This window comes from Ranitomeya variabilis, chromosome 1, assembly GCF_051348905.1.
Source record: "Ranitomeya variabilis isolate aRanVar5 chromosome 1, aRanVar5.hap1, whole genome shotgun sequence".
Classification (NCBI taxonomy): Eukaryota; Metazoa; Chordata; class Amphibia; order Anura; family Dendrobatidae; genus Ranitomeya; species Ranitomeya variabilis.
Genome location: NC_135232.1, coordinates 777,742,145 through 777,770,058, shown reverse-complemented (window position 1 = coordinate 777,770,058; position 27,914 = coordinate 777,742,145). Strand labels below are relative to the sequence as shown.

At 43.9% G+C, this 27,914-nt stretch overlaps 1 protein-coding gene across 1 annotated transcript in view; it reads left to right on the top strand.

Moving 5' to 3' along the window:
- ATP8B3 (ATPase phospholipid transporting 8B3) overlaps positions 1-27,914 on the top strand; it is a 575,725-nt gene that overhangs the window by 371,337 nt on the left and 176,474 nt on the right. Inside the window, exons 21-22 of the mRNA XM_077281130.1 lie at positions 8,354-8,630; positions 10,595-10,818. Coding sequence (XP_077137245.1) covers positions 8,354-8,630; positions 10,595-10,818 — 501 coding nt within the window. The remainder of the gene's footprint in view (positions 1-8,353; positions 8,631-10,594; positions 10,819-27,914) is intronic.

Below are 27,914 nucleotides of genomic sequence, written 5' to 3'. Positions count from 1 at the left end.
GGTTATACATTGGAGGGGGTGCAGTCAGGGGTAATATAGGGGGAAGGTGGCTCAGTCAGGGGTTATACATGGGAGAGGGGTGCAGTCAGGGGTAATATAGGGGAAAGGTGGCTCAGTCAGGGGTTATACATTGCAGGAGGTGCAGTCAGGGGGATATAGGGGGAGGGGCTCAGTCAGGGGTTATATTCGGGAGGGGGTACAGTCAGGGGTGATATAGGGGGAAATTGGCTCAGTCAGGGGTAATACAGGGGAGGGGGTGCAGTCAGGGGTGATATATGGGGAAGGTGCTCAGTCAGGGGTTATATGTGGGAGGGGATGCAGTCAGGGGTGATATAGGGGAAGGTGGCTCAGTCGGGGGTTATACATGGGAGGAGGTGCAGTCAGGGGTGATATAGGGGGAGGAGCTCAGTTGGGGGTTATACATGGGAGGGGGTGCAGTCAGTGGTGATATGGGGAGGGGCTCAGTCAGTTGTTATACGTTGGAGGGGGTGCAGTCAGGGGTGATATGGGGAGGGGCTCAGTCAGGGGTTATACGTGGGAGGGGGTGCAGTCAGGGGTAATATAAGGGGAAGGTGGCTCAGTCGGGGGTTATACATGGGAGGGGGTGTAGTCAGGGGTGATATGGGGAGGGGCTCAGTCAGGGGTTATACGTGGGAGGGGGTGCAGTCAGGGGTAATATAAGGGGAAGGTGGCTCAGTCGAGGGTTATACATGGGAGGGGGTGCAGTCAGGGGTGATATGGGGAGGGGCTCAGTCAGGGGTTATACGTGGGAGGGGTGCAGTCAGGGGTGATATAGGGGGAAGTTGTCTCAGTCAGGGGTAATACAGGGGAGGAGGCTCAGTCAGGGGTGATAAGGGGAAGGAGCTTAGTTAGGAGTGATACAGGGGGGCTCAGTCAGGGGTTATACATGGGAGAGGTGCAGTCAGGGGTGATACAGGGGAGGAGGCTCAGTCAGGGGTGATATAGGGGAGGAGGCTCAGTCAGGAGTGATAAGAGGAAGGGGCTCAGCTGGGAGTGATACAGGGGGAGCGGGCTTAGTCAATTAGGGATGAAAGGAGAAATGAGGAAATGTGGCCCTTGTTCATCCCTAAGTGACTTACTGCTCTTCCCGTCTATCACCTCTGAATAAAGACTGTTAGGTTGGCGGAGGGGCCCTCCGTTAGTGATTGTTGCTTTAACAGGGAGCTGTTATGTCTCCTTCTGCTCCCTGCAATATACCTGCGATGATGCGTGGAAAGGGAGAATGACAGCCAGGCTCATTACCTGAGCTGTGCTGTATAGCCGGAGAGAAGAGGAAACAAACAAAGCTAACATTGACTGGCGGCACTGCGGCCAATCATTGGTCCACTTATCAACAGCAGCACCGCTCTTCTGGCTTGTTCAATGCAGTGAAGAACGGTGATAAGAAGACAGATGATGAAATATCACTCTCTTCCTTACACATAATGAGCTGCATTCTGCAGCAGACGATCATGTCAACTGTGACCTGAGCACTGCTCTCTCGGGTTGTCTAACGATGGGAGGAGTAGTTACTGCTTGCCATTCCTCCCAGCATTAGACAACCCAGGAGAGCAGTGCACACATCACTGCTGACATGATCATTGCTGCAGAATGCAGCTCACTATTTGTAAGGAACAGAACGCTGTTGCGCTCTGATGGCTTTTTTTGTCACCGCTCCTCCCAGAGTTAGGCAACCCGGGAGAGCAGTCAGTATAGGCATCACTGGCACATGTGTCTTATGTTCACTGTGCCAGCAGTTGTCAGTGTCTGGGCCCCACCAGAGATAGCTCAAGTCCTCCAGTGGGTCAGTCCAATCCTGTTTATACTGGGGCTGGGATCTGCAGATTTCGAAATTCTGCTTTTTATTGGAATCAAGTCAAGTCATCCATCTAGATGTATGTAAACTATACATTTAGTGGTCATACTAGCTTCTTATGATGAGGCAATGGTGGCCTGGTAGGTTTTATTGGCCTGCCTTTGGTAGCACTGATGGCTGCTATTGTCCAGACTGGGGTTGGGGTAGCCCTAGCTGAAGTCATTGACCTGGCTATGGTTGTGGTGGTATTTGCAGGTGCCATTGCATTGCTTTGGATTGCGTTGACCCTGGGAGATGCCATTGTCCTGGCTGCTGATGGTGTGGTCCTGGCAGATGACATTCCTATTCTGGATGCCTCTGGTGGTTGCCATTGACTTCCTGGAGTTGGTGTGGCCCAAGTGGACGCTATTTGCCTGGCTGAAATTGGAGTGGTCTTGTCAAGTGCTATCGGTCTGGAAAAATGGCCCTGGCTGGACTAATTTAGGTGTGTTAGCCTCTTGAATTTTGCTACTAGTAAAGAACTGTATCCCATTGTATGGGATAATATCTTTCAAAAAGTACTTGAAAACTTGTAGGGTAGAGTATACACATGACCAGTGAGACCAATAGTTGGTCGCAGCAGTAATATGACAAGTTATGATTAGTGTTGAGCGATACCTTCCGATACTCAAAGGTATCGGTATCGGATGGTATCGGCCGATATCCAAAAAATATCGAATATCGCCGATACCCGATACCAATGCAAGTCAATGGGACACAAGTATCGGAAGGTATCCTGGGTGGTTCCCAGGGTCTGAAGGAAAGGAAAACTCTCCTTCAGGCCCTGGGATCCATATTCATGTAAAAAAATAAAGAATTAAAATAAAAAATATGGATATACTCACCCCTCCGGCGGCCCCTGGACCTTACCAATGTAACCGGCAGCCTCCGTTCCTAAGAATGAGGAGTGAAGGACCTTCGATGACGTCGCGGCTTGTGATTGGTCACGTGACCGCTCATGTGACCGCTCACGCGACCAATCACTGCATTCTTAGGAACGGAGGCTGCCGGTTACATCGGTAAGGTCCAGGGTCCGCCGGAGGGGTGAGTATATCCATATTTTTTATTTTAATTCTTTATTTTTTACATGAATATGGATCCCAGGGCCTGAAGGAGAGTCTCCTCTCCTCCAGACCCTGGGAACCATACACTGGGAACTTCCGATTCCGATTTCCGATATCACAAAAATATCGGAACTCGGTATCGGAATTCCGATACAGCAAATATCGGCCGATACCCGATACTTACGGTATCGGAATGCTCAACACTAGTTATGATGTATGATCCTTTTTCAATTACTTTGCTTCTCAATTTGAGCATGGAAGCATTGTTATAAGACATAATGTTTCCATGCTCAAATAGCTATTTACAGTGGGGCAAAAAAGTATTTAGTCAGTCAGCAATAGTGCAAGTTCCACCACTTAAAAAGATGAGAGGCGTCTTTAATTTACATCATAGGTAGACCTCAACTATGGGAGACAAACTGAGAAAAAAAAATCCAGAAAATTACATTGTCTGTTTTTTTTATCATTTTATTTGCATATTATGGTGGAAAATAAGTATTTGGTCAGAAACAAAATTTCATCTCAATACTTTGTAATATATCCTTTGTTGGCAATGACAGAGGTCAAACGTTTTCTGTAAGTCTTCACAAGGTTGCCACACACTGTTGTTGGTATGTTGGCCCATTCCTCCATGCAGATCTCCTCTAGAGCAGTGATGTTTTTGGCTTTTCGCTTGGCAACACGGACTTTCAACTCCCTCCAAAGGTTTTCTATAGCGTTGAGATCTGGAGCCTGGCTAGGCCACTCCAGGACCTTGAAATGCTTCTTACGAAGCCACTCCTTCGTTGCCCTGGCGGTGTGCTTTGGATCATTGTCATGTTGAAAGACCCAGCCACGTTTCATCTTCAATGCCCTTGCTGATGGAAGGAGGTTTGCACTCAAAATCTCACGATACATGGCCCCATTCATTCTTTCATGTACCCGGATCAGTCGTCCTGGCCCCTTTGCAGAGAAACAGCCCCAAAGCATGATGTTTCCACCACCATGCTTTACAGTAGGTATGGTGTTGGATGGATGCAACTCAGTATTCTTTTTCCTCCAAACAGGACAAGTTGTGTTTCTACCAAACAGTTCCAGTTTGGTTTCATCAGACCATAGGACATTCTCCCAAAACTCCTCTGGATCATCCAAATGCTCTCTAGCAAACTTCAGACGGGCCCGGACATGTACTGGCTTAAGCAGTGGGACACGTCTGGCACTGCAGGATCTGAGTCCATGGTAGCATAGTGTGTTACTTATGGTAGGCCTTGTTACATTGGTCCCAGCTCTCTGCAGTTCATTCACTAGGTCCCCCCGCGTGGTTCTGGGATTTTTGCTCACCGTTCTTGTGATCATTCTGACCCCACGGGGTGGGATTTTGCGTGGAGCCCCAGATCGAGGAAGATTATCAGTGGTCTTGAATGTCTTCCATTTTCTAATTATAGCTCCCACTGTTGATTTCTTCACTCCAAGCTGGTTGGCTATTGCAGATTCAGTCTTCCCAGCCTGGTGCAGGGCTACAATTTTGTTTCTGGTGTCCTTTGACAGCTCTTTGGTCTTCACCATAGTGGAGTTTGGAGTCAGACTGTTTGAGGGTGTGCACAGGTGTCTTTTTATACTGATAACAAGTTTAAACAGGTGCCATTACTACAGGTAATGAGTGGAGGAAAGAGGAGACTCTTAAAGAAGAAGTTACAGGTCTGTGAGAGCCAGAAATCTTGATTGTTTGTTTCTGACCAAATACTTATTTTCCACCATAATATGCAAATAAAATGATAAAAAAACAGACAATGTGATTTTCTGGATTTTTTTTTCTCAGTTTGTCTCCCATAGTTGAGGTCTACCTATGATGTAAATTACAGACGCCTCTCATGTTTTTAAGTGGTGGAACTTGCACTATTGCTGACTGACTAAATACTTTTTTGCCCCACTGTACGTATGCCAGTGTTTTACAAACTTTGCAAATGTTGTATACCTCTTTGACTAGGAATACTCCTCATTAATGATAAGAGAATTTTCCCCTTGCTGTATAATGTGTAGTTTGATCTCTGCATAGTATACTGTTTGATATCTTATCAAAGATAAGATATCCACTAAACTCTATGTTAAGTTATATAGCTTATATTTGTTCTTGAACATAATTATTATGAGGAAAACTCTTTCTTATCACCAGTTCATTAGTACCCTACCTACCGTAATTGTATTGAATGTAGTGTAGTGTCAATCAGCTTTACACTTTGCACAGAGCAATCATGTACAGTATGTAGACTGTTTACTATTTATTATTTATTATTTTACGGGGGTATTCATGTAAGTTATGGGTATTTTGTTTGTTGTCTTTTAGTTTTGTTTTCTTTATTTTATTGGAATTTTTCTTTCTTGTCCCTGATTTGTAGGTCATGAACTTTCTCCATTTTGGTTCCATTTCTGGTTTATTTCTTTGTGATTTTTGTCGTTTATTGTCGTCTGATTGGAGCTTTGTTCTTATGTTTTGTTCTGTTGTGTTTTATTTGTAATGTATCATAGTGTCACGCAAAGTATTTTTTATTTAATAAAAGACCTACAGTATGTAGACTGTTCTTACCATCAAGAATTCATAAAAGTCAATTTGATGCATTATTTAGAGAGTTTATTAAAGGGAATCTGTTTCCATGTTTTTGCTAGCCCATCTGAGAGCAGCATAATATAAGGGCAGAGACCCTGATTTCAGTGATGTATGACTCACTTTATGGTGTGGGGTGGCATTTCTTTGGAGGGGCGCACAGCCCTCCATGTGCTATCCAGAAGTACCATTAAGTACTGGGATGAGATCCTCAGACCCATTGTGAGACTATATGCAGGTGCAGTGGAAACTGAGTTCTTTCTGATGCATGACAATACTAGGCCTCATTTGGCTGGAGTGTGTCAGCAGTTCCTGCATGATGAAGGCATTGATGCTATGGACTGGCCCACCCATTCCCCAGACCTGAATCCAATCAAGCACATCTGGGACTTCATGACTCATTCCATCTGAGTCGCCCGCCAGGGCCTGGGGTACTTGGTACTGGGTCCTGTCGCCCTTAAAGGGGATGTCACGGTGGCTGCGACCTAGTCCATGCCCTGGGCACTCAATTAAAGGGGAAAGGTCTTTAAGGGGTATTTTGGAATAAAGTCTATTTGTGACTCCACCTCTGGCTCTTGGTCAGAGGGGACCGAAGCTGCTTAAAGGGGTCCTCTGGGGTGATGTTGTTGCAGCAAGATGGTGGCGCTTCCCACAGGTGAAGCGGGGTCCCTAGGGCTCCCAAGGTGTATGGCAAGGATGGTGGGTTGCCGGTAAATAACAAAGGACACAGGGTTGCAGTCTTTACCCGGTTTACAGAAGTAGTAGTCAGCCTCAGTCCAGGGTATCGGCAACAGGTGCAGAAGGAGTCCAGGCAGCCTGAAAACAAGTAGATATCCCCTTGGCAGGTCAGGTTGGGAGCCTTCCACCATGCACTGGTTTTCTGGTCCCTTGCTACCTGTAGCTTGCTGGCAAGGTACCCCTTTCTCTCTCCTGTCCTGTGACAGTAACTGCACGGTAGGCAACTTGAGCTGTTCTCTTGGGGTCTCTGACACGGTGACTCCAGGCTCTAACTGCTGCTGTTCCTCAGGTTTAGCATGGGCAATTTACGTATAGTCCTATGCCATCCGGTTCTACTGAAAACCACCACAAAAACAAATTCAGTGAAAAGAGGTCCAAGAAAATTATGAAATATATTGCAAAAGATATTTATTAATACAAAAAGGTCAGCTGACAAGAGACATGGCTAAAAGGTGACAGACAATGCCGCACATGTATAGGCGGTAATAGAGAGCATGATACCCCGTAATATTCAATAAATATAAACATATAACAGCCCAAATAATGGTATCATCAATTTGTTTCGGAACTTCCGAAACGCACGTTGGGGAGGGCCGGAGATTGCATGTACCCCTACTGTGTACCATTAGGTATGTGTTGTACATGATGTTACCAATTTACAAATTGATGATACCATTATTTGGGCTGTTATATGTTTATATTTATTGAATATTACGGGGGTATCATGCTGTCTATTACCGCCTATACATGTGCGGCATTGTCTGTCACCTTTTAGCCATGTCTCTTGTCAGCTGACCTTTTTGTATTAATAAATATCTTTTGCAATATATTTCATAATTTTCTTGGACCTCTTTTCACTGAATTTGTTTTTGTGGTGGTTTTCATATCGATTTCAGTAGGTCTTCATAAGTCCAGTACCTTGGCTATGGGATATACGTTTACATATAAATTACTTTACATTGTTACTGAGTATGTTGCATTCCCATAGCTACAAGTGTTTTTCTGGTTGTTACCTCCAGTTCTACTGTGGACCTTGCAGTTATCCACAATCTCGGGCTCCCGGTGCCCGGTTTCTGCGCTCTGGCTCACATGAGGCCGAATCGCCGCCTCCTTGAGCTCCTAATCACTCCTCTGAGCTCCTTTCCTGTCTCTTATCTCACACAGACTGACTAACTCCTCCTCCAGACCAGGATGGAATTCAGGGAAGTTCCCCTCAAACAGGGTTTTGAACTCCCCATTCTGGCCTGGAGTTAGAATGTGTTGTGTGTATAGGTTGCCTGCCAAAGGGATCCCCACTTGTCTCCAGGCATGGCACTACCCTCCCTGGGAGGAAGGCAGCACCACTGTGGTACCCGAACTCCTGGGGTGCCACACATCCACCGAAGCCATGTTGCACCACAGACTGTCCAGAAGTTGACTGATGCTTTAATCCAGGTCTGGGAGGAGATACCTGAGGAGAAAAATCCACCACCTCATCAGGTTCATGCTCAGACGTAGGGAGGTCATACAGGCACGATGAGGCCACACACTACTGAGCATCATTTCCTTGGCTTGAAGCATTTCCCCTGAAGTTGGATCAGCCTGTAATTTGATTTTTCACTTGATTTTGAGTATCATTCCAAATCCAGACCTCTATGGGATATTCATTTTTATTTACATTGATCATTTCTATCTTATATTGTTCTCAACACATTCCACTAGGTAATGAATAAAGATTTGCAACAGGAATATTTAATTCAGTGATATCCAGGATGTGGGATTTTAGTGTTCCCTTTATTTTTTTGAGCAGTGTATTTTATCTGCTGCAGATCTGCATGCTTTCTGTGTATACTGTGTATAGGCAGAAAGTTGTCAGTCAGTGGTGAGGGTGTAGATGGACTACCTGGCAGCAGGCTTACTAGTCCTCTAGTGAAAATTTCCTGCTAATAAAACAATGATTTTATAAAACTACGTCAAGAAGAACAGTAAGTGACATATTCCTGGAATCAGGGTTTCTGCACCTACGTTATGCTACTCTCAGATTAGAGTGGAAGTAAAAATATGGTGACCAATTTCCTTTAAGAGCATTCAATGCTTTCTTAAATTCTATCAAAATAAATTATGTTTTTTTCACAGGTTCAAATTTTGGGAACATTTAACTGGAAAATAAAGAAGAATAATCTTTTCCAAAAGTTAAAAGATAGATGTTTCAGAAACAATAGAAATCCAACTGAAGAGGAATCTGATATGCGACAGTATGCCTTTGTAGACTTGGCAACCAAGTGCCATGCTGTTATCTGCTGCAGGGTAACTCCAAAACAGAAGGCTATGATTGTACAACTTGTAAAAAAGTACAAAAAGGTCACCACTCTTGCGATTGGGGATGGAGCAAATGATGTTAACATGATTAAAAGTAAGTCTATGGACAGATTACTGCTAAATAAAGAAAAAGATTAAATAATATGTTATGCACAGGCTACATTTTCTCAAAAGAAGAGATATTTTGGTACCACCTAGTACCTGCCACCTAATCCTAAAAATCAATATCGACCCTTAATGATCCTTGCCGCATGACTTATGATAAAAACCAAACCAGAATCTCAATTTACAGACACAGTGTTTTGAGGTACTGCCCTTCATCAGTGTGAAGTGTGAGATCTGGTTTGGCTAGGTGAGAGGCTTCTGACCGGGGTTTCAAGGGGTAACGTTTCTCCTTGTGGAGAACAGATATAAATGGAAATCCAAAGTAAGTGCTCAGCGTAGAGCACAGGATAAATGCGAATCGAGCAATGAGCCGTAAAAATGATCTGAAATGCTATGTACCCCAAAACAGTGCTATAAAAACTTCAACTCAGTTTTTATAAATAAACCCTCACTCAGGTCCATCATCTGTCAATTTATGCGGAATCACATAACGTAAAAGACAGTACAGAGATCTGTATAGTGATCTTTTTAAACTTAACCCTGCGATGGTAACAAGAAGAATTCTCTACGTCCAGAGGAAAGAAGGTTTAATCAAAATCACAGACAGCGATTCTTTACTGTAAGAGCAGTGAGACAATGGAACACTGTCACATGATACTGTAATGGTTAATTCACTACAAAAGTACAAGGAGACTTTGGATGTCTTTCTCGAAAAGTATAATATTACAGGTTATGGGCACTAGATCCTGTGATGGGACTTTCATCCAGGTAACTTGTCTGAGTGCCTTATGTTGACTCGGAAAATAATTTTCCACCTAAAATGGGACAATTAGCATCTATTTCATGGGGTTTTTGCCTTTCCCTTGAGCAACATGTTAGGTTATCGGTTAAACCCAATGAATTTATGTCTACCTTCAACCCTAAAGGGAACCTGTCAGCAGGATTGTGCACTGTAAACTACACACACTGTCAGGTCAGGCCTCGTTATTCTGGATAAAATGATACTTTGGTTGATGAAATGCATCTTGTGGTTGTTTCTTAATCTTTATTTTCAGTTTTGTGTTGATGAGATTCTCATGCCCTAAGGTGGGGTTGGTGTATGTGCTGCTCTTATTAGATATTCATAATGCAGACTGCTGACAGGTCACTGCTCCCTCACTGACCTGCCCCATAGTTTATATAATGAATACCAGCACATACTGAATAAAAAAAAAGCTTCTGCAGGCAGGCGTCACCCGTGGCATCTGCGCTGCAGCATAATCGCAGGTTTACTGTGCACTTAATCCCTTTTGCTGATTTAACTGAGCGAGGAAAAAAAATTCAATTTGAAAATGGCGCCCGCCGCACCTGCGCAGTAGCAGCTATCGGTTTGTATAAAGATCCGATAGCTGCTGTTGCGTAGGTGCTGGCAGCGCCATCTTGCTGGAGAAGAAAAAATTATTTCCTCCTCCAAGATGTCGATCTCCGAGAGCTGCTACTGCGCAGGCGCTGGCGGCGCCATCTTGGAGGAGGATATTCTAATATTCTAATTTTGTGAGAAGCACCTGTATTTGCACACAATGTCTTTTTCGCTCCTGAAGCAGTTTTTTAATGTTTTTTTCCTGACCACATTTTTGACAGCCAGGGTTTTTTTTAGCTTCTTTCCAGAATTTTTGTGGGGTTTTTTTCTGCTATTTTCCTGAAGTTTTTTTTTTTTACTTTTGAAGAAGCCTCTCAATGTTTTTCATGCAAAACCACTGGCAAAAATGATCATCTTTTGAGCCATTGACTTGCATTGCAAAGTGAAGAGCATGTTAGAGCTAAAAAATGCCTGAAGAAAGGTAAGGTCACTTAAATTAAATTAATGCTACTACCCCATATAACTAAATAGATCTAAAGATGATTTATATTTTTCTCAATTTTCAGCAACATTTAGTTGGTATATTGAATATGTTACTTATTTTCTTTACTCAGCTGCTCATATTGGAGTTGGAATTAGTGGAATGGAAGGAACACAAGCTGTCCAAGCCAGTGACTATGCTTTGGCTCAGTTTTCCTATCTTCAACGTCTTCTTCTTATCCATGGGCGCTGGTCTTATTTGCGAATAGCAAAGTTCCTCCGCTATTTCTTCTACAAAACATCAGCCAGTGTTATCTGTCATGTGTGGTTTGCTTGTTTTAATGGATTCAGCGCTCTGGTTTGTATTACTATATAGCCAAATTTTATATCCCAAGCTGTATGTTCTGTACTGAAGACTTAAATATTCCTAACTAAATATTCTAGTTTATTTATATGTATAAATGTTGATTGTTGAGGCTCCAGAGCTAAAACCTCAGTTGATCACTAGAGGAACACGTTTTGCTATATTAACATGCTACTAGAGTGACATAGGCAGCTAAGTTAGATTATTAATGATGCAATTTTGCCAAACACAGGGCACTGTCCCGAACCAGGTAAGCAGGGCCGGCTCCAGGTTTTTGAGGGCCCTGGGCGAAAGAGTCTCAGTGGGCCTCCCCTTTAACACATACCACGATTCATGATCGCATATAACACAGCCATGTAGTATATAACACAGCCCACGTAGTATATAACAGCCACATAGCATATAACACAGCCATGTAGTATATAACAGCCCACGTAGCATATAACACAGCCATGTAGTATATAGCACAGCCCACGTAGCATATAACAGCCCATATAGTATATAGCACAGCCACATATTATATAACACAGCCCACGTAGTGTATAGAACAGCCATGTAGTATATAGCACAGCCCACAAAGCATATAACAGCCCACGAAGTATATAACACGGCCCACGTAGTATATAGAACAGCCATGTAGTATATAGCACAGACATGTAGTATACAACACAGCCCCCCTCCCCCCAAGAATGGTCCCATAGTCCAGTACTCACTGTTATAGTTACAAAAAAAAACACTCCTCACCTCTCAACTTGCCCGCGCTGCTCCCTGCTCTGGTCTCGGCGGCTGCCGCTGCACTGTCTGACACACAGCGAGTGTGTGATGACGTCATCGCGCACCCGCAGTGGCAGTGTCAGAGGCAGAGTGGGGAATGATGGGAGAGGGAGCGTCAGGTGACGCTCTCTCCTCCATCATTTGCTTTGAACTTTACTGGCAGACGCCGGTATAGTTCAATGCGGCGGCGGGGGAGTTGGCTCTTGCGACAGGCAGGCCCCCCTGCCTCACAGAGGCCACATAGAGGCTGCGTGATGTGCCGCTAGCTGAGGGCCCCTGGGGGAGCGGGGGCCCTAGGCATTGGCAGCTGCCTGCCCCTAACACCGGCCCTGAACAGGCCCCCCTGTCTCCCCAGGGCCCCGGCATTTGCCCGGGTACGCCGGGTGCTGATGCCGGTCCTGCAGGTAAGACATGAGGAAAAGAGGTTACAACACTGTTTGCACTATGTTGTATGATTCCAGTGAGGCCACATGCACACATTGAGTATTTGGTGAGTATTTTACATCACTAGTAGGTGTAAGTCAGAACCAGGAGTGGAACAATCAGAGGAAAAGTATAATAGAAACACGTCACCACCCCTTATGGATTCTTCATGTACTCCTGGTTTTGGCTTTCAGATAGCGAGGTAAAAAACTCACCAAATGCTCAATGTGTGCACATGTTAAGTATTTGGTGCAAACATTTATGCATCTCTTGACAGGACAAATGCAGTGCTTTTATTGCAGATTTCTACACCAAGCATTAGTATGGGTGAAATCTATAGCAAAATACATTGAAAGAATTGACATGCATGATTTAAATCTGCTCCAAATCTGCGAGTCAAAAATAAGCGAAGTGTGGCTGAGATTTCAGGATTCTTATTCATTTTGCTGGCATCAGGAAATCCTTCAGGTTTTATGAAAAAAATGCACAGATAAAACGCATCAAAAGGCAGCATTTGCACATGCTCTTAGGATATGTTCACACGTTGTTTTGTTGCTGCTTTTTTTCTGAAGTCAGAATCTGGCAGTAAATATTAGTTGGCACCCTAATATTTGCGATATGGCACCGCTGTTCAACGTCAGATCTCTCTTCAGACCCTGATACACACCTAATCTACAAATAAGGGCAGAGTCAGACTGCCGTATTTCTCGTGCGAGAATCGCATGCACTGCACGGACTGGCCTGGTACCTCTCCTGACCTGAGCAAGACAGCATGATGGATTACTATGCAGCTATCAAGCTCAGGTCAGGAGAGCCGACAGCCAGTATGAGGTTTAGGATGCGATCCTCGCACGAGAAATATGGCAGTCTGTCTCTGCCCTTAAAGTGAAACACAGGTAGTAAAAAGTAAATGGAAGTATACCTGATATGTACATAAATTTAAACACCAGAACTATACCCACGCATATAATACTGAAAAAAAATCTATTAAATATAAAACAGACTGTACACCTCAAACCATTTGCATAAACAGATACACCATCAATTTTACAATTCTAAATCCCACTAAATCTGAGATTGTTTTTTTAGACACATTGTACTTCATGATAGTGGTAAAATTTGTTCAATATGACTTGCGTTTATTTGTGAAAATAACAGAAATTTGTCAAAAATCATGGTACTGTAAACTCATGGAAAACTGTTGCGAATCCGCAGCGGCCAATCCTCTGCGGATCCGCAACAAAATCCGCAGAGTGTGCACATACCCTCAAAGTCATCAAAACCACATTCAAGAAGCTTACAAACTCTTGAGATGCTTCACAAGTATTTTTGGAATGTGGAAGGAAAAAATTAACATTTTCCTTTTTTTTTCCAGAAAAATTTTTACTTTAGCCCCAACTTTTTCATTTTCACAAGGGTATTAGGAGAAAATGAAAACCAAAATTTGTTGTGCAATTTCTCCTGAGTACACCGATAGCTCATATCGGGTGGAAAAACTACTGTTTCTGTGCACAGCAGGGCTCAGAAGGGAAGCAGAACTGTTTAACTTTTTGAATGCAAAAATGGCTGAAATTGAGAGTGGACGCCGTGAAAATTAACAATCACATTTTTCCCACAAAAATGTTCTTTTAGCCCCAAATTTTTTATTTTCACAAAGGTAACAAGAGAAAATGCACTGTAAAATTGTACGCTGATAACCCATACGTGCACCCTTTGACTTTTGGAGTGCAAAATTGTCTGGAATCATTAGCGGACACCATGTCTTATTTTGAGAGCCACTGATGTGCCTAAACAATGGAAACCCCCCACAAGTGACCCAATTTTGGAAACTACACCCTTATCTAGATGTGTAGTGAATACTTTGAAATCCCAGTTGCTTCACAAAAGCATATAACATAGAACAATGAAAATAGAAACTGACGTTTTTTCCACAAAAATATATATTTTAGCCCCAACTTTTTATTTTCACAAGGGTAATAGGAGAAAATGGAACCCAAAATGTGTTGTGCAATTTCTCCTGAGTATGCCTCTATATGTGGGAGAAAACTACTGTTTGGGCACATAGCACCGTTTGACATTTTGAACACAAAATTGGCTGGAATCAAGAGTGAACACCATGTTGCATTTGGAGAGCCCCTAATGTGCCTTAATAGTGGAAACCCCCACAAGTAACCCCATTTTGAAAACTAGACCCCTCAAGGAATGTACAGTATCTATATATGTGCTGAGCACTTTAAACTCACAGGTGCTTCATAGAATTTTACAACATTGAACTGTCAAAATGAAAAAAAACATTTTCACAAGGATAACAGGAGAAAATGGACCCCAAAATGTGTTGTGCAATTTCTTCTGAGTATACCGATACCCCATATGTGATCATAAGCTATTTTTGAGACACATTGCAAAGTTCAGAAGGGAATAAGCCCCATATTGGAGTTTAGATTTTGCTGGAATGGTTCGAGGGTGCCATGTCACATTGGCAGAGCACCTGAGGTGCCAGAACAGCAGAAACCCCTCATAAGTGACCTTTACAAACTACACCCCTCAATGAATTTATCTAGGGTTGCAGTGAGCATTCTGTGAGGCACTATATGTGCCTCACAGAATTTTATGTCAATGGGTGGTGAAGAAAGAATAATTACATTTTTACCACAAAAATGTTTTATTAGCCCTGAGTTTTTATTTTTTCTAAGGTCTAGTAGGAAAAAATGAACCTCAGTTTGTTATGCAATTTGTCCTAAATGCGCCAATACCCTACATATAATTGTGAACTACTTTTTAGGCACAGTACAAAGCTCAACAGGGAAGGAGTGCCACATTATAGTGCAGATTTCACTGTTATGGTTTGCGGGTGCCATGACCCACTGGGAGACCCACCAATATTTTGTATTATCCCCATATTTCGCATTTTCACATGAGGAAATTAATAAAAATGTCACCAAAATTTGTCATACAATTTCTGCTAAATGTGGAATTACCCCATATGTGTATCGATGTGAATACTTTGCACTGAATCTGAAGACCCACCTCTTCCGACAAGCCTACAACCTGCAGTAACCACCGATCGACCAAACCGCTGCATGACCAGCTCTACCCTCACCTACTGTATTCTCACCCATCCCTTGTAGATTGTGAGCCTTCGCGGGCAGGGTCCTCTCTCCTACTGTACCAGTTATGACTTGTATTGTTCAAGATTATTGTACTTGTTATTATGTATACCCCTCCTCACTTGTAAAGCGCCATGGAATAAATGGCGCTATAACAATAAATAATAATAATAATAATAATAATAATAATACTTTTCTGCCCAATGATGACAGAAGTATTACAGCCTGAAGAAGGAGCCACTGTGCTCTGAAAGCTTGCAAACATATTATTTTCTGGTTAGCCAATAAAGGTATCACTCCTAGAATACTTCTGTCATCATTGGGCAGAAAAGTATTCACATCGATTTTTCACAATAGATTTTGGGAGATATAGCTACAAACTTCCAGAGGAGGGGGGATAAGGTCCCTTCCGGGGGTGCAAAAGGGTGTGACCAAGCAAAGGGCTAAAGGCTTGTGTGAGGCCATGTGGTCACTCTCTGTTATGCTTGCTGTTCACTTTGAAAGTGGGAGCCATGTCGAGTTGCGGCCCAGCGCACACATAGTCGAACATCAAACTTAATTTACATGATTCATTTGCTCATATCTTTTGTACTTCACCCATATTTTCATATCTGACCATTATATATGTATAACCATTGTGTATATAGTGTATTGTATAGTGTGCCCTCAAGGTGATTAAATATATAATTTAGGCTGTTTTCACACTTGAGTTTTGATCTGCAGCGTTTTAGCGCTAAAAAACGCATGCGTTTTCTATACTTAATATTAAAAAACGCATGCGTTTTTTAGCATGCGTTTTGATGCGTTTTCGGCAACGCATGCGTTTTTTGACGCATGCGTTTACTTGCAGAAATGCAACCTGTAGTAATTTCTAGCGGCGTTTTTTTGCCGGAAAAAAACGCATGCGTTTTTTCGCTGCAAAAAAATGTATTGCTGTCTATGTAAACGCATGCGTTTTTAAGCACATGCGTTTGCTTGCGTTAAAAACGCATGCGTTTTTATAGAAAAACACAAGAAAACAAGAAAAAACAAGAAAACCCTAACCCTAACCCTAAACACAAGAAAAAACAAGAAAACCCTAACCCTAACCCTAGGGTTACTAGGGATCCTAACCCTAACCCTAACCCTAAGGTTAGGATCCCTAGTAACCCTAGGGATCCTAACCCTAACCCTAACCCTAGTGTTACGATTGAACTGGTGGTTAGCAGCACTAGAAATGACCAGATGAGCAAACTAATAATACAGGACGAGCTCTGGGAAGTGGGAGCTCTGCTGACCGCAACCCCTAATCCTATCACAACAACTAGAAATAGCCGTGGAGCGTTCGTGACTCTGCCTAGACGCCTCTTCACAGCCTAAGAGCTAACCACCCCTAAAGATAGAAAATACAGCCTACCTTGCCTCAGAGAAATTCCCCCAAAGAAATAGGCAGCCCCCCACATATATTGACTGTGAGTTAAGATGGAAGTCACAAACACAGGAATGAAATAGGTTTCAGCAAAGGAGGCCGGACTGAACTAAACAGACTGAAGACAGAAAAGGTATCTTTGTGGTCAGCATAAAAAACTAACAAAAAACCACGCAGAGTGTGCAAAAGAGAGCACCGCGCCGACTCACGGCGCGGTGGTGCCACTCTGCATCCCAGAGCTTCCAGCTAACAAGGCAAAATCATAATAGCAAGCTGGACAAAAACACAGTGGTAACAAATAAGCTAGCAGGGACTTAGCTTTTGCTGAAGTAGACAGGTCATCTGAAAGATCCAAGAGAACTGAACCAGTACTAGGACATTGACAGCTGGCATTGAGTAATGATCTGAGTGGAGTTAAATAGAACAGCCAGCCAAGGCCTAAACGAGGTCAGCTGGAGGAGGAACCTCAGAACCAGCAACTCCACTCACAGCCACCAGAGGGAGTCCATGGACAGAACTCGCCGAAGTACCATTCATAACCACAGGAGGGAGTTCGAGAACAGAATTCACAACAGTACCCCCCCCCTTGAGGAGGGGTCACCGAACCCTCACCAGAGCCTCCAGGCCGATCCGGACGAGCCAAATGAAAGGCACGAACAAGATCGGCAGCATGAACATCAGAGGCAACCACCCAGGAATTATCCTCCTGACCATAACCTTTCCACTTGACTAGGTACTGAAGTTTCCGTCTCGAAATACGAGAATCCAAAATCTTCTCCACCACATACTCCAACTCCCCCTCAACCAACACCGGGGCAGGAGGATCAACGGAGGGAACCATAGGAGCCACATATCTCCGCAACAACGACCTATGGAACACATTATGGATGGCGAAAGAAGCTGGAAGGTCCAAACGAAATGACACAGGATTAAGAATTTCAGAAATCTTATAAGGACCAATGAAACGAGGCTTAAACTTAGGAGACGAAACCTTCATAGGAACATAACGAGACGACAACCAAACCAAATCCCCAACACGAAGTCGGGGACCAACAGCGACGGTGGTTAGCGAAACGTTGAGCCTTCTCCTGGGACAATGTCAAATTGTCCACTACATGAGTCCAAATTTGCTGCAACCTGTCCACCACAGAATCCACACCAGGACAGTCCGAAGGCTCAACCTGCCCTGAAGAAAAACGAGGGTGGAAACCAGAATTACAGAAAAAGGGCGAAACCAAATTGGCCGAGCTGGCCCGATTATTAAGGGCGAACTCAGCCAAAGGCAAGAAGGACACCCAATCATCCTGATCAGCAGAAACAAAGCATCTCAGATATGTTTCCAAAGTCTGATTGGTTCGTTCGGTTTGGCCATTTGTCTGAGGATGGAAAGCTGAAGAAAAAGACAAATAAATGCCCATCTTAGCACAAAAGGACCGCCAAAATCTTGAAACAAACTGGGAACCTCTGTCCGACACGATGTTCTCCGGAATGCCATGCAAACGAACCACATGCTGGAAAAACAATGGAACCAAATCAGAGGAGGAAGGCAATTTAGGCAAAGGTACCAAATGGACCATCTTAGAGAAGCGATCACAAACCACCCAGATAACTGACATCCTCTGAGAGACAGGGAGATCTGAAATAAAATCCATGGAAATATGCGTCCAGGGCCTTTTCGGGACCGGCAAGGGCAAAAGCAACCCACTGGCACGAGAACAGCAGGGCTTAGCCCGAGCACAAATCCCACAGGACTGCACAAAAGAACGCACATCTCGTGACAAGGAAGGCCACCAAAAGGATCTAGCCACCAAATCTCTGGTACCAAAGATTCCAGGATGACCAGCCAACACCGAACAATGAACCTCAGAGATAACTCTACTAGTCCATCTATCAGGGACAAACAGCTTCTCCGCTGGGCAACGGTCAGGTCTATCAGCCTGAAACTCCTGCAGCACCCGCTGCAAATCAGGGGAGATGGCAGACAAAACTACCCCCTCTTTGAGAATACCAGCCGGCTCAGGAACTCCCGGAGAATCAGGCACAAAACTCCTTGAAAGGGCATCAGCCTTCACATTCTTAGAACCCGGAAGGTACGAAACCACAAAATTGAAGCGGGAGAAAAACAGCGACCATCGAGCCTGTCTAGGATTCAACCGCTTGGCAGACTCGAGATAAGTCAGATTCTTGTGATCCGTCAAGACCACCACGCGATGCTTGGCTCCTTCAAGCCAATGTCGCCACTCCTCAAACGCCCACTTCATAGCCAACAACTCTCGATTGCCCACATCATAATTGCGCTCAGCAGGCGAAAACTTTCTAGAGAAGAAAGCACATGGTTTCATCACAGAGCCATCAGAACCTCTTTGAGACAAAACAGCCCCTGCTCCAATCTCAGAAGCATCCACCTCGACCTGAAACGGGAGCGAAACATCTGGCTGACACAACACAGGGGCAGAAGAAAAACAACGCTTCAGCTCTTGAAAAGCCTCAACGGCCGCAGAGGACCAATTGACCACATCAGCACCTTTCTTGGTCAAATCAGTCAATGGTTTAACAACACTAGAAAAATTAGCGATGAAGCGACGGTAAAAATTAGCAAAGCCCAGGAATTTATGTAGGCTCTTCACAGAAGTATATACACATATAGACCATATGGATTATTAAACCATACCCAGTCATGAAGTGTTGTAACATTAAAAATAACCTTTATTCACATAGAAACATACAAACATTTAAAATAATGCCTCACAACCAAAATAATGTTGATACAGGTCAGCAGAGGGAACAGCAGATATAAAAGGAAAGAAATAATTTCCTTTCCAACTTATGTCGGTAAGCACTGTGAACCTTACTATACAGGGTGAAAATACCAGGTACTCCTGGCCATATTAATCAGAGGGGAAGCCTCAATCATTCCTACATACACCAAGTATCAGTCACTAGTATTCCATTATTCAAATAGACCGGGCAATTGCCCACCTTGGATAATCACATGTGACCATTAGGTATAGTGCCACAACTATGTATAGGGAGAAACCATCACCCCCGTTTCACCGGCACACCCTGTCACAGACAAGCATCATAGAATTATTGCACTTCCCACCGGCCTCCTAGAGTCAACACCTAGTTTGTAATACACAGAGCCTAACAAACATATACACTGCTCAATACATATTACCTGAGCAGCCGCCGTTGTCCTGCCTCGTGGCACGCTAGACCTCAAATTCCCCGACGCGCGTTTCGCATCCGCTTCCTCATGGGGGCGTGTCTAAGGCCGGGCATCGTATCATTCTTAAAGAATGAAACAACCAATCAGATCGCACACAAAAAAAGCTCCACCAATGGAACACACACTCAGGGGGCTTGTCCACCAGCCAATCCGGAACCATATGTGAAACACATCCCTGCGCGTCATTCACAAACACCACGTCTGTCGGTAAGTGTAACCACTCCTACTTTACGCATAATATCCCAGCGATCTATCCACCAGTACGTTACATATAGGAGGCGCTGGACCAATATCTGATAGATACCCGCATATAAAAAAGCACCTTAATATGATTCGAAGCGGCGCTATTACTGGAGGGCATAAGCACTCCTCATCTGCGTACATAGTAGCAAGCTACAGCCAGCAATGTGTCACCCTGAAAAGATGCCCTTCCACCAACCAGAGGGGTTCCTAGGCAAACACACCAACGCCTCTTGCTATTCAAAGATGTCATGCCTACTCATGGATAAAGACACTCACATTTAGCGTGCATCAAACCACGCAATGTGCACAGCCTAAAGCCAGCATGCTTCAAGCAAAGTATGTATAATAATCAAAGGAGAGCCCCATACCTCAAATAAGCGGGCAGATGAAAAACCCTCCTCCCCCTATCGCCTCCCTGGGCCGTTACACCCCACCAAACCCAACCCAGTGTCAATAGAAAGAATGAATACCTTCCAATTTAGAAATACGGTGTATCATACATAGCAGATAGCTGTATAGCCAGTTCTCATAATCCAAAAAGGAAAGGGAAGAGCACACAAACATAAACGGGGACCGCACAATGGATAGCGAGGGGCACCCAGAGCCCCCCCTGCAGGAAGGGGCATCAGAAAGCACCATCGCCCTAATGCAGTCCCACACGGAGGGTGTAAATCAGATATAGTTCATTGTAGCTATGTACACTCACACACAGGGGGTCTGAAATATATCAAAACAACAAAAGATAACTCAAATAACAATCAACATCCCGTGTAAGCCCCAATGCTACTCCAACAAACCCCACCCGCCAACTGGCAGACCAATCCATAGTATTTTGGACAGCAAACTATATCCTCAATGTGAGTTCAGACAGAGAATGTCACGGACTATAGGCCAATGTGTCCACTCGTAATCCAATTGATGCTTCGTTCCTGATGACTATAAATCCTTCCAGTGTAGTTAGACGAAAGGCAATATCAAAGTTCTTAAATCAACATATCCTCCTGAATTCCCCTCGGATGATTGATAAATAATGGAACCGAACAGCATAATAGTGGCGGAGTGCGAATCTGAAAAGAATAAAATAATTAAAACCAAGACTAAAATTACAGCATACCCTAACCAGATAACACGAACAAAACACCATTAAAATGACCGACACACATCCAACCATCTAAGGAGTCTGTATACTCAAAGTATCATAAAAAGGACCCAAATCCAAAATTCTCATTCAATCCTTGCGGAACCAGAGTACCAAGCCGGTATATCCATCGGCTTTCCACTTGGGCAAGAGCCTTACCCAGATCTCCACCTCTCGGACCCATGCTCACCAAGTCTATGCCTTTTACTTTCATAAAGCAAGGGTTGCAATCATGAAAAATGTTATAATGTCTTGGGATTGTTTTCAAACTCAAAAGGTCATCAACTGTTTTAGCCCGTTCAATATCTAACACGTGTTCTCGGATCCGTACTCTCAATTCCCTGGTGGTGAGGCCAACATATATCTTCCCACAGGGACATGTCGAGTGGTAAATTACCCCCTTGGACGTACACGAAATGAATTTCCTTATGTCATAAACTTTAGATCCATCAAAATTTGAACATTTTTTTGTTTTCACAAAGTTCGCACAGGCCTTACACCGACCACAAGGGAAGAAACCAACCAAATCATTACCTGAGCTTTTCTTATTTCCAGGCTCATAATGGCTGTGTACTAAGATGTCACGGATATTTCTTGACCTCCTAGCCACTATGGCGGGTTTTGGGGATAAAATTTATTTCAAAACCGGGTCTGTGTGTAACACAGCCCAGTGTTTTTCTATGATCCGCCTGAACTCGAACCATTTATTATGATATCCAGTGATCAGGCGTACCTGATCCTTATCATCAGTTTTTGACCTTATTTTATTGTCATAGAGCAAGACATCCCTCGGTGTATTCTTGGCTCTCATTAGGCCCCTCCTAATTGTTTTTTGGCCATAACCACGTTGCAAAAACCTATCAGCTAACTCCTTTGATTGGACCGTAAAGTCGGCCTCACTTGAGCAGATGCGGCGAACCCGTAAAAATTGCCCAATAGGAATCCCTCTAATTGTAGAGGGCAAATGTGCAGACTGGGCGTGCAACAGGGAGTTAGTGGCTGTGTCCTTTCGAAATACATCCGTAACAATGTCCCCCTCCGGACGGGCACGTATCCGCAAATCCAGGAAGTCAACCGTCTTCCCATATTTAAACGTCAATCTGATGTTCACATTGTTCTGATTCAAATTGACCATCAGGGCATTGAGCTCTGCGATGCTCCCCTCCCACACAAACCAAATGTCATCAATATATCTCATCCATTCCTGGATGAGATGACTCTGGGGGATGGGATTACTCATAAAGATGTCTCTCTCCCAAGCCCCCAGAAAAAGGTTTGCATAGGAGGGGGCGCAACATGCCCCCATCGCAGTGCCCTGTAATTGCAGATACGTGCCACGCCCAAAGACAAAGACATTGTGGGACAAAATGAATTCCAATAATACAAGCAATAGTTGTACCAGTTTCCCATCCAAGTTGCTTGATTCCAGATACCAAGCCACCGCTTTAATTCCGTCCGCATGCCTAATTGAGGTGTAAAGCGCCTCCACATCCGCCGTCACCATTATACTGTTAGGGCCAAGATGGAGGTTGTCTAATCTACTTAAGGCCGCTGTAGTGTCCTTAATAAATGAAGGTAATTGACTCACCATAGGTTTAAGATAGTAGTCGAGGACTTGGGTGATAACCTCACACAGACCCCCATTGCCCGACACAATAGGTCTACCCGGTGGGTCAATGGGGTCTTTGTGTATTTTGGGTAGGAGATATAATGTGGGCATCCTTGGGTGCATATTCTTAATTAATTCCCATAATCTTTTCGGGATTATCCCCTCCTGAAATGCCTTCTCCAAAATATCACTCAATTGATCCTGAAAGGACTTCAGGGGGTTACCCACCACTTTCATATAGCAGTCTTTGTTGTCCAAGAGTTTGTATGCTTGCTTTTCATATAGGGTGTGGGGCCATATCACCAGGTTTCCGCCTTTGTCGGCTGGTTTGAATACTACGTCCCCCCACCCTTTGAGGATATCCAGAGCTCTCCTCTCTGAATGGCCGATGTTTGAATGACCAAACCCTTCACTAGCAAGCTTCTCAATCTCCCCGGCCACCAACCTCGTAAAAACCTCCACTGCCGGGCATAAGCTCAAAGCTGGAAATTTCTTAGATTTCCCAACCAAATGGTGAGGAAAACCACTCACCTCAAAAAAATTGCTCTCTCTTTCGAGAGCTTCCAAGTTAGCCAGGGCTTCCCTTTCCTCCTCTGTGTCAAAATTAACATCCCCTTGACCTTTGTGATGAAGCTTCTTTAACACAAGCTTCCTTGAAAACAAATGCAAATCCTTTACTGATGTGAATACATCTAGAGAAAATGAAGGACAAAAAGTGAGACCCTTTTCAAGGACAGCTATTTGTTCATGTGATAATGAATGTGTCGAAAGATTAATCACCTTCATCCTGTCATCCCTTTGATATGATCTCTTCTTAAAGAAATCATGAGGCTTGGAGTTGCCACCGTACCTGGTACGCTTATTCCACGGTACGGTTTCTGTGCCTTGGTTGGATGTGCCCGCATCCGATAGTGATGATGCAGAGCTGATGGAGGTGGCCCTGAGGTCCCTTCTCTCCTTCCCAGGGCGTGGATCCTGCCACTTATACACCCTATCATTCTCATAATCGGTGATATCCCTGGAATACTTCTTTGTTTTGACCGCACAAATATCCTTTTCCCATCTCTCAAGATCATCAGTGATTTCCTTAAAGAAAGTATCCAGCTGATCTTTCTTTAATTCCTTTTTAAGCGAAAGTTCCAATTTAGCAATCTCATCCTCTATCCTCTTAATGGACAGAACATTACTTTCTATAATAATCTGCAAGAACTCCAAGGAGCATGTTGAGGCGGCCGCTTTCCACCGATCCACAAGTTGTTGTTCACCTAAATCGAAAGTTGGATACAATTGTACCCTCAACCCTCTAGGGATGATTTTTTGACTCACATAATTCTCAAGGGTAGTCTTAGTCCACCATACTTTAGTTTTTTTATGTACAAAACTCCTATATTGTTTCCTCAAATCTTTCTCATTACTGGACATGTCGATCATTGATTGAGAGGCACTAACACGAAAAATATTGGAAGCCTTTTGACGCCAGGTCAATTCTCTGGCTGAAAAGTCCATTTCGGACCACAAGATGCACTGCCTAAAGACAGAAAAATATATGATATGCACAAAGCACCAGCCCATTTCCCTCACATTCAGGATGGGCAACACCCCAAAATAGATATACACATATAGACCATATGGATTATTAAACCATACCCAGTCATGAAGTGTTGTAACATTAAAAATAACCTTTATTCACATAGAAACATACAAACATTTAAAATAATGCCTCACAACCAAAATAATGTTGATACAGGTCAGCAGAGGGAACAGCAGATATAAAAGGAAAGAAATAATTTCCTTTCCAACTTATGTCGGTAAGCACTGTGAACCTTACTATACAGGGTGAAAATACCAGGTACTCCTGGCCATATTAATCAGAGGGGAAGCCTCAATCATTCCTACATACACCAAGTATCAGTCACTAGTATTCCATTATTCAAATAGACCGGGCAATTGCCCACCTTGGATAATCACATGTGACCATTAGGTATAGTGCCACAACTATGTATAGGGAGAAACCATCACCCCCGTTTCACCGGCACACCCTGTCACAGACAAGCATCATAGAATGATTGCACTTCCCACCGGCCTCCTAGAGTCAACACCTAGTTTTTAATACACAGAGCCTAACAAACATATACACTGCTCAATACATATTACCTGAGCAGCCGCCGTTGTCCTGCCTCGTGGCACGCTAGACCTCAAATTCCCCGACGCGCGTTTCGCATCCGCTTCCTCATGGGGGCGTGTCTAAGGCCGGGCATCGTATCATTCTTAAAGAATGAAACAACCAATCAGATCGCACACAAAAAAAGCTCCACCAATGGAACACACACTCAGGGGGCTTGTCCACCAGCCAATCCGGAACCATATGTGAAACACATCCCTGCGCGTCATTCACAAACACCACGTCTGTCGGTAAGTGTAACCACTCCTACTTTACGCATAATATCCCAGCGATCTATCCACCAGTACGTTACATATAGGAGGATGACATTTGGTTTGTGTGGGAGGGGAGCATAGCAGAGCTCAATGCCCTGATGGTCAATTTGAATCAGAACAATGTGAACATCAGATTGACGTTTAAATATAGGAGGACGGTTGACTTCCTGGATTTGCGGATACGTGCCCGTCCGGAGGGGGACATTGTTACGGATGTATTTCAAAAGGACACAGCCACTAACTCCCTGTTGCACGCCCAGTCTGCACATTTGCCCTCTACAATTAGAGGGATTCCTATTGGGCAATTTTTACGGGTTCGCCGCATCTGCTCAAGTGAGGCCGACTTTACGGTCCAATCAAAGGAGTTAGCTGATAGGTTTTTGCAACGTGGTTATGGCCAAAAAACAATTAGGAGGGGCCTAATGAGAGCCAAGAATACACCGAGGGATGTCTTGCTCTATGACAATAAAATAAGGTCAAAAACTGATGATAAGGATCAGGTACGCCTGATCACTGGATATCATAATAAATGGTTCGAGTTCAGGCGGATCATAGAAAAACACTGGGCTGTGTTACACACAGACCCGGTTTTGAAACAAATTTTATCCCCAAAACCCGCCATAGTGGCTAGGAGGTCAAGAAATATCCGTGACATCTTAGTACACAGCCATTATGAGCCTGGAAATAAGAAAAGCTCAGGTAATGATTTGGTTGGTTTCTTCCCTTGTGGTCGGTGTAAGGCCTGTGCGAACTTTGTGAAAACAAAAAAATTTTCAAATTTTGATGGATCTAAAGTTTATGACATAAGGAAATTCATTTCGTGTACGTCCAAGGGGGTAATTTACCACTCGACATGTCCCTGTGGGAAGATATATGTTGGCCTCACCACCAGGGAATTGAGAGTACGGATCCGAGAACACGTGTTAGATATTGAACGGGCTAAAACAGTTGATGACCTTTTGAGTTTGAAAACAATCCCAAGACATTATAAAATTTTTCATGATTGCAACCCTTGCTTTATGAAAGTAAAAGGCATAGACTTGGTGAGCATGGGTCCGAGAGGTGGAGATCTGGGTAAGGCTCTTGCCCAAGTGGAAAGCCGATGGATATACCGGCTTGGTACTCTGGTTCCGCAAGGATTGAATGAGAATTTTGGATTTGGGTCCTTTTTATGATACTTTGAGTATACAGACTCCTTAGATGGTTGGATGTGTGTCGGTCATTTTAATGGTGTTTTGTTCGTGTTATCTGGTTAGGGTATGCTGTAATTTTAGTCTTGGTTTTAATTATTTTATTCTTTTCAGATTCGCACTCCGCCACTATTATGCTGTTCGGTTCCATTATTTATCAATCATCCGAGGGGAATTCAGGAGGATATGTTGATTTAAGAACTTTGATATTGCCTTTCGTCTAACTACACTGGAAGGATTTATAGTCATCAGGAATGAAGCATCGATTGGATTACGAGTGGACACATTGGCCTATAGTCCGTGACATTCTCTGTCTGAACTCACATTGAGGATATAGTTTGCTGTCCAAAATACTATGGATTGGTCTGCCAGTTGGCGGGTGGGGTTTGTTGGAGTAGCATTGGGGCTTACACGGGATGTTGATTGTTATTTGAGTTATCTTTTGTTGTTTTGATATATTTCAGACCCCCTGTGTGTGAGTGTACATAGCTACAATGAACTATATCTGATTTACACCCTCCGTGTGGGACTGCATTAGGGCGATGGTGCTTTCTGATGCCCCTTCCTGCAGGGGGGGCTCTGGGTGCCCCTCGCTATCCATTGTGCGGTCCCCGTTTATGTTTGTGTGCTCTTCCCTTTCCTTTTTGGATTATGAGAACTGGCTATACAGCTATCTGCTATGTATGATACACCGTATTTCTAAATTGGAAGGTATTCATTCTTTCTATTGACACTGGGTTGGGTTTGGTGGGGTGTAACGGCCCAGGGAGGCGATAGGGGGAGGAGGGTTTTTCATCTGCCCGCTTATTTGAGGTATGGGGCTCTCCTTTGATTATTATACATACTTTGCTTGAAGCATGCTGGCTTTAGGCTGTGCACATTGCGTGGTTTGATGCACGCTAAATGTGAGTGTCTTTATCCATGAGTAGGCATGACATCTTTGAATAGCAAGAGGCGTTGGGGTGTTTGCCTAGGAACCCCTCTGGTTGGTGGAAGGGCATCTTTTCAGGGTGACACATTGCTGGCTGTAGCTTGCTACTATGTACGCAGATGAGGAGTGCTTATGACCTCCAGTAATAGCGCCGCTTCGAATCATATTAAGGTGCTTTTTTATATGCGGGTTTCTATCAGATATTGGTCCAGTGCCTCCTATATGTAACGTACTGGTGGATAGATCGCTGGGATATTATGCGTAAAGTAGGAGTGGTTACACTTACCGACAGACGTGGTGTTTGTGAATGACGCGCAGGGATGTGTTTCACATATGGTTCCGGATTGGCTGGTGGACAAGCCCCCTGAGTGTGTGTTCCATTGGTGGAGCTTTTTTTGTGTGCGATCTGATTGGTTGTTTCATTCTTTAAGAATGATACGATGCCCGGCCTTAGACACGCCCCCATGAGGAAGCGGATGCGAAACGCGCGTCGGGGAATTTGAGGTCTAGCGTGCCACGAGGCAGGACAACGGCGGCTGCTCAGGTAATATGTATTGAGCAGTGTATATGTTTGTTAGGCTCTGTGTATTACAAACTAGGTG